Genomic DNA, 8,416 nt, shown 5'->3' on the forward strand with positions numbered 1-8,416 from the left:
CTCTGACAAAAAGAAGGGGTTTCCGGTTTTTTGTAAACCCCAGGCCAGTTTTAAAAGACAAAGGGTGTAGGCAAAGTAATAGAAGTGAAAGAGAAAAATGTCTCAGTTCTTCCCAGCCTGGAGGTCCATTTCTCAGAACAAGTGGATCCTAGGTGTAATAGAAAACAGATTCTGGCTGGAGTTTTTTTTTTTTTTCTCGTCCCAAAATTTTTTCACTCTGGCAGTTCATCCCAAAAATCCAGAAAAAAGGAAAACTTTAGAATCGGAGATTTTTATTTATTTTTTCTCTTAGACAAGGGAGTATTTTATCCAGTCCCCAAGACAGAGAGGGGCAATGGGTTCTATGCCTTTATTTATGGTGAAGAAACCAAATGGAATATTCAGGGTTGCTGAACAAATCCCTGGTCGACAAGAAATTTCAAATGTAGACGATAAAAACAACTGTGAACCTCCTCTTCCAGGATTGCTGGATGGCAAGCCTGGATCTGGAGGATACGTATTACCATGTTCCAATCCTCCTCCCAAAAGTTTTTAAGAACAGCAGTCTGGGTTCAGGGGAAGTTGCTGCATCTCCAATACAGAGCGCTTCCCTTCAGTGTAGCGCAAGCCCCAAGAGTCTTCGCCAAAGTGGTAGCGGAGTTAGCGGCTTTTTTAAGACCGTTAGGAATTACTCTGGTGCCCTATATGGATGATTTTTTTTTTTTTTTATAGTCTCTCGGTGAAAAGAAGGGCTAGAAAAAGATATGAAATTCCTCTGCTCCACTTTAGAAAATCTAGGATGGATAATCAATTGGAAAAAATCTAATCTGATTCCTTCTCAAGTTTGCGTTTTTTGGGGGGATTCAGTTGGACTTCTGGTTACAAAAAAAGTTTTCTTCCACCTCGAAGGAGAGAGGCGATTATGGAACAAATATGGTCAGTCTTCCTGTCCACCCAGTGCACATTCAGGGAAGCGATGGCGGTACTAGGGCAGATGACATCAGCAATCCCAGCAGTACCTTATGCACAGATCCACTTCCGAGATCTTCAAGCAGACATCCTAAGATTGTGGGACGGCTCCCCTTGTTCCTTGGATCAAAAATTCCACTTTTCCTCAAGGGCAAGATGCTCCCTGTTGTGGTAGACGATACCAGAACATCTATCAGTAGGAGTTCCATGGACATTTCCAGACCATAATTACCACAGACACCAGCCCTTGGGGTTGGGGAGCCCACTCCCAGAACAGATACTGGCAAGGGAGGTGGGATCTGATTACGAGAAAAGCATCCTCCAATTTCAAGGATTTAAAGGGCTTCTGTCACCCCCCTAAAGTTGGCTGGCCCAGTCAATCAACATGAGGAGGGGGTGTCTTTATGAAAGGAGGATGCGGCCGCTACCAGCAAGTAGCCGCCCTACTTGCTGGTAGACAGGTAATTTGCATAATATAAAAGTCAGTTTTTTTTTAAAGAAACTACTAAACGAAAATAAGTAAGAGTACTATATAGTGATATATCGCAGTATAAAGATTTTAAGTAGCCCAAAAAATAAATAAATGACTTTAGGGGGGGGTGACAGAAGCCCTTTAAAAGCAGTAGAGATGGCACTGACGGTGGCTCTTCCAGAAATAAAAAAAAACTGAGATTGTTGTGTTCGGACAATTCAACATTGGTGACCTACATAAACCGTCAAGGAGGAACGAGAGTCTCTTTCTCCCCCCCCCCCCCCCCCCCCCCCCCCCTACATCTATGCCAGGAGATCTTTTGCATAGCAGAAAGTAGAATGCTTTTACTTTCAGCTCTACATCTGAAGGGGAAGGAGAATGTTATAGTGGACTTCCTGAGTCGAGTCTCCATAAAACAGGGAAAATGGTGTTCTGAACAAAGAAATATTTTTGCAGATCGTCCTCTAACGCTGGGTTCACACCTGAGCGTTTTACAGCGCGTTTTTACGCGCTGTAAAACGCTCAACAAGGAGAAACCAATGATTCCCTATGGGAATGGTTCTCACCTGGGCGTTTTACAGCGCGTACGATCGCGTTGTAAAACGCCTGACGCCCCAAGAAGTACATGAGCTTCTTTGGGGCGTCTTGTCGCGCGTTCCCATACATAGACTTTCAGGAACGCGCGACAATTGGCGTTCGCTTGTCTCTGTATGCGCGATTGCAAACACCGGTACAATCGCGCATACAGAGCGCTCCTTTCAGAACGCTCAGGTGTGAACCCAACGTAAAAAAAAAAAATTTTCTATCTTCTTAGGTCAGAACCCAGATCCCTTTAAATCTCCAGAAATACCAAGTATACTAGATTTTTGAACAAGCAAGGCTAGATAGGAATCTTAAGGCTTCCACACTAAAGGTTTAGATAGCTGCTCTAAGTTATTTGATTATAGGTTAGCTGATCATCCATGGATTAACAGATTCTTGTCAGCAGCCTCCAGGTTACATCCTTCCTTAAAACCATTGTCTTCTCCCTGGGATTTGAATACTGTTCTTTCGGCCCCATCTCAGAAGCCGCTTGAACCATTAAGCGAAATCTCTATCAATTTGCTTTCTTTTAAAATGGCCTTCCTTCTAGCAATAACCTCGGCTAGACAGGTATCTGAGATTCAAGGTTTTTCTGCCTTCCCTCCCTATACCACAATTTTGGAGGATAAAGTGATTATTAGACCAATTCCATCTTTTCAGCCCAAGGTGGTCTCAGATTTTCACAGAAGTCAAGATGTGATTCTACCCTCTTTTTGCCCAGATCCAGTCAATACGTTAGAAGAAAAATGTCATTGCTGAGATGTCAGGAGGTGTCTAGTGTTTTACCTAGATTCCACGTCACCTTGGAGGATAGATAAATATCTCCTTTTTCAGTTTCAGAGAAAGTGTAAGTTTCCACTAGTGTTTTTGCTAGATGGGTAAAGAATGCTATTTCTCTTGCCTATTCTTCTCCTAGTCTGCCTCCTCCAATGGGGTTTGGGGCTCATTCCACCAGGGCCATTGCGACCTCTTGGGCAGAGAGGGCAGATGCTTCTTTGGCCCAGATTTGTAGAGCCGCTACTTGGCGCTCTTCTGTTTTTTTCTTTATAGACATTACAGACTGCATCTTCATTCAGATGCGCCCTTTGGGAGAAAAGTGCTACAAGCTGTAGTGCCTCCCCCCTAATTTTTCCTTTGTCTTTATAATTTAGTCTCGCATGGGTGCCGTGATGGGTGAGGGGGAAAAATTATTGCTCTTACTGGTAATTGTTTTTCTTAAAACCCATGACAGCACCCCAAAAATTCCCTCCCTAATATATATATATATTTAAAAAAAAAAGTGTACATGTACATTTATAGTTTAGAGCTTATTTCCCATGGGAAATTAGAGGAGTTACAGGATAGGTTCTCTTCTTTACCATTATATGTGTTTTTTTATTTATTTATTTATTTTTTTAACTCTTCTTTCTTGGTGGTTGGCACGCCTCCGGAGGTCTGTTTATTATAATCACTGAGGTGTGGTGGGGGTGTGAACCATTTTGTTGATTCAGGTTTCCTGTCCTGGATGGGAGGTCCTAGTCGCATGGGTGCCTTCATGGGTTTCAAGGCAAACAATTACCGGTAAGGGCAATTATGGTTTTCTCGGCAATGTGGGCACGTATGAATATGGGACCAACAAAGATCTCTTCAGCTGCCAAGTGCACATGCAATAGGTCAGCCAGTTTTATAGGTACGAATCTGCTGACAGATGTCCTTTAAGTGCCGAAGTTCTTATCAGGGTTGTTTTGGTATTTTAAAAAAAAAAATAATAATAATAATAATGAAATTCAGAGGGGAAAACCACAGCTTGAAGGGTTTGTCTCACCTCAGACATTGGTGGCATTTCACTAGGATCTGACTCTAGAATGGAGCCCCTAAAGTGAATGAGCGCCGTTCTGTCTGTACATTTCTATGGGACTTCCGAAAATAGCCAAAAATGCTCACGTGGCTATTTCCCTTACACCCATGACAGCACCCTTGAGAGACCGCCTCCATCCAGGACAGGAAACAGCCCTTATCCACTTTAGGGACCCCGTTCTAGAGGTAGGTACAGGTACCAGAGGTGGGACCTGCGCCTTATCTGACATTGGTGACATATCCCAGCGATAAGCCACCAATGTGTGAGGTGACACAACCTCTTTAAGTTGATTGAATATTTCAAATCCGCAGTGCTGGTCAATTTACGTGCAGCTACTGCACATGTGTTTTTCACACCATGTGAATGAGATATTTTTGAAAAGCTCATACACTTTACTGCTATTGTAAATTCTGTGAATTTTCTGCCCGTATTTCTGTAGTGGAACATACGCAGCATATACACCCATGTTAACCTACCCTTGAAGGTGTTGTGCAGTGTCAGGGGTGTCACCCCCCCCCCCCCCCCCCCCCCCCATGAGCAGCTGTTTGTTGGGCTCATGGCACTTGTGCATGCGCTACATCCTCTTCAGTGTTTAACTGCATGTTGTCTAGATTATAGCGGTGGTGCCGTGTGATTACAACTGCCCATTCAAGTTGTAGTTATACTGCATTATTGCTTCAAGCTGGATGGCATGGAGTTAAACCACGAACTGGACGCAGAACTTAGCACAAGTCTTGCAAAACCCCTCAAACCAGTACTACTTTACAGAACTCTTATCCTGAGAAACCAAAGGACTGAGAGGGAACGCTGTATCTTGTTTGGTCCATTCACCAAACGTGGACAGGCCTCAAGACATTTAGTCAACAGATGCCACTGAAAATCATCAGGATCCTACATTAAATGTTTGCCTCCACTCCTCATCATAGTCCCACTAGTTATTACTAGTTACAGTTCATTATTAAACCTGACTACGTGGTACAAAAGTGACCGTACACATTAGGAGTCCCTTCCATACACTTCACAAGTCAATGCACAAGATTTGTCCCATCAAGGTGGAAAGTCTAGTTTGGGCGAGTTCAGTATTTGTCTTTTAGATGGTCTATTCTTTCCAAAATGATGGTGAAACTGATGTGTGTATGTCGTGTCCTTAGGTTTGCTGTACTGATTGCAATTTACATTATTGGTGGATTCCTGTACCAGCGGTTTGTTGTAGGAGCCAAAGGTATGGAGCAGTTTCCAAACATCACCTTCTGGAGAGATCTGGGCAACCTAGTCGCAGTACGTACTTGAGATGTGATATTTAACTGTTAACCTTGGTTATACACTTATCGGATGTCTGTAAACAGTCCTAGATTTCTGCTAGAGAACATGAGGTTATAAATATGATTATGGAGGTGCTGGGAAATTTAGCAAAGAATTGCGTTTTCAGTTTCTCATCAGCTCAAATGGTTAGATAACTGTCGGCTGAACCCACTGATTTCGGCAGCTGGCCATTGCGTTGATGTCTCATGGCTGTCCTCCCACGCCAGCTGGAGTTAAGTGCCCAAATCTGCTCTGCCTAAAGAAAAAGCAAAACTTAAAGGGGATCGCCACATTTTTTCAGGATAGGTGAGCCGCTGGGCTCACTAGAGCTCTGTTGAGCACTATGGCCTTCTCACGGCACAGCATAGCATGCACAGCGCCTGTTCTTGGCATTGCAACTCAACCCCATTCACTTTAATGGAACTGAGCTGTACCTAGGCTGTGTGACCAATGAACAAGATGTTGCATTGCCTAGGAAGAAGCTTTAGTGCTCACGAAGCTCTTCAGCCTCTTTATACAGCTGATCACTGGGGCTGGCAGGAGTTGGACCTCCACCGATGACATATTGATGACCTAGCCTGAGGATAGGCCAGCAAAATCCCAGAAAACCACTTTAACCTAGTCACTGGCACTCTGTTCTAGCATTGGTGGTCTTATCCCTGTTGCTTCCTGTCCCCTTTGGACCGCAATTGTGGCCTCCTGCCATTGACTGGCCTCATCAGTTATGTGCTACTTGGAGACAAGTCACCAGTGAGGCCAGTGCATGGCTGCAGCAGTGCACCTGCTGACAGATGAGAAATCACATGCAGCAGTGGGGTTTTGACCCTTAGGCCTAGTTCACACTTCAGTGATTTGATCAGTGACTTCCATCGGTGATTGTGAGCCAAAACCAGGTGCAGATCAAAAACACAGAGCAGGTGCAGATCTTTCCGATATAGCTTATCTCTGTGGAGGCTCCAATCCTGGTTTTTGGCTCACAATCACTGATGGAAATCACTGACGTGTGAACTAGGCCTTAGACCTGAAACAAATCGCAGGGAAGTGGATAAGTGCCTTTCCCTTTTATTTTTATTATTTTAGGCAGAGCAGAACATGGTGCTAAGTACAATACAAGAAGCTGCCCAGGGACAAGAGTGATGGTGTTTCAGAAAGAAAGCAGCCGTTTCAGTAATTTCATGCAACTGCTTTAAAGATCTGTCATAACCCCATATACGTGGACCCTAAGAGGGATGGTTCCATGTTTTAAGATCTGCCAATGAGGCAAGGTCCTGGCATGTTTTATTGATATTTTTTTTCCTCCTTTCAGGATGGTTGTGATTTTGTGTGTCGGTCTCAACCCCGATCTTCAGAAACTGCCTACCGAGGTGTTGGTGATGATCAACTTGGAGAGGAGCCAGAAGAGCGAGATGACCACCTATTACCTATGTGATTCATTCATGACATCGTCACAAAAATTAGCAATTGGAAGAAGTACAGATCTTCCACAACATTCTTCCCCGGCTGCTTAAAAATCCTTTGTTTCCTATTGCTCCTTTGCTGCAGTTGGGGTTCTCTGCCCCCGTAACCCTTCTGTAGTGTAACCCTACACTGGGCAGCCACCTCCTGTGCTTTGTACAGGGAGTATAGCCAACGTGGTACTTTTGGTTTATGGCCAGAAATAAACCTGATGTCTTCTCCTGTATTAGCACTACATGGGTACAGGCCGTAAACCAAGAAACATACTCAGGATAAGTCAGGAAGTCGATAGAAGAGACATGGAGGACGACCTTTCTTTGGATCATGTCTTACCACTGTGTGGACAGACACATGAGTGCTCTGAGGGTCACAACAATAGTCCTCTGTAAGATGGACTAATTGGCAAAACAGCGTAATTGACAAAGTGTAAGGTATATAATAAACTTGTGTATGGCCACTCAAATAACGTCACTAAACTGAACCCACTTAAACTCTTTTGTACACACTGGGGACACTCGAACCTGTGCGGTTATACTGTACGTTTCATCACCATTGGGTTTGTGTGACTTAGAGCAGCATCTGAATCACTATTCCACTCTCTCGCTTAGCTCTCCCTCTTAATATTTTTTCGGTTACAGTTTTGGGGTATTTACCTTTTTACGGGTGTTTATATCTTGTGTGACTTATTGGCAGTTTTGGAATTTTTTTTTCTTTGTTTCTGTTTTTTAACAAAAGAATTAAAAAGGGAAGAAAAAAAATGAAACTAAAGCATTACCTTTTATGTTCCATTCTGTACTGCAGACATACAACTGTTAGATTACAGTACATATCATGTCCAAACACCTCTATGGGGAATCTACTTGTGGCTAACAAGATATGCAGAAAAAAACACCAGCGAATTAGGCCTTGAACGTTACGTCCACCTTGGGGAAAATAACTGTCAACAAATATAATGTACATAAAAAAGAGATGAGTAACTTTAGGGTACCTGCAAAATTTCCATGTGGATTTATGTGCGTTTCTGTGTCTCAACCGCACCGAAAGCCGCAATTTCAAATTTTGGTGTGGATTTTGTGGTTTTTGCCTCCGATCTCACCCTTCATTTAAAAAGAGTGAAATCGGCAGCTAAAACTGCAAACATAATTGACGTGCTGCGGACTTGGAAAACCATACGACAGGTCAATTTCCACCCAGAAAAAAAAACCGCAAAGTGTACATGAAATTTGTTTAATCACATGCCCTTTGCCAGTACTGTACTACACTGCAGTTTTTCCACCACTCGGATCCAAGTGGGGAAAAAAAAAGTATGCAGATTCCTCAACATCTGCTGGTACCCTTATAACTACATTGTTCTGCTTCTGAGTTACAGCCTGTATGATATGTCAGAGCTGCATTCAAAATTCTGCTGCTTGTCACCAGAAATGTCCAACAAGCCTGTGATGGAAGATGAGCTCTAAATGTTACGCCTCTTTCACACTTGCGTTGTCCGGATCCGGCGTGTACTCCACTTGCCGGAATTACACGCCGGATCCAGGAAAAAACGCAAGTGTACTGAAAGCATTTGAAATGCTTTCAGTGTTACTATGGCAGCCAGGACGCTATTAAAGTCCTGGTTGCCATAGTAGGAGCGGCATACTTACAGTCCGTGCTGCTCCCGGGGCGCTCCAGAATGACGTCAGAGCGCCCCATGCGCATGGATGACGTGCCATGCGATCACGTCATCCATGCGCCTGGGGCGCCCTGACGTCACTCTGGAGCGCCCCGGGACCCGCACGGACGGTAAGTATGCTGCTCTCCCGCTCCCCACTACACTTTACCAT

General features: G+C 43.9%; 1 protein-coding gene across 2 annotated transcripts in view; it reads left to right on the plus strand.

Annotated features, from left to right (window-relative positions):
* Positions 1-7,363, plus strand: part of M6PR (mannose-6-phosphate receptor, cation dependent) — a 76,257-nt gene extending 68,894 nt beyond the window's left edge. For both annotated transcript variants that reach the window (XM_044296275.1, XM_044296274.1), the window contains exons 6-7: positions 4,991-5,117; positions 6,448-7,363. In XM_044296275.1, the coding sequence (XP_044152210.1) occupies positions 4,991-5,117; positions 6,448-6,570 (250 nt within the window). In that variant the 3' untranslated portion in view covers positions 6,571-7,363. The remainder of the gene's footprint in view (positions 1-4,990; positions 5,118-6,447) is intronic.
* Positions 7,364-8,416: the final 1,053 nt, after the last annotated feature.

This window comes from Bufo gargarizans, chromosome 6 (assembly GCF_014858855.1).
Source record: "Bufo gargarizans isolate SCDJY-AF-19 chromosome 6, ASM1485885v1, whole genome shotgun sequence".
NCBI lineage: Eukaryota > Metazoa > Chordata > Amphibia > Anura > Bufonidae > Bufo > Bufo gargarizans.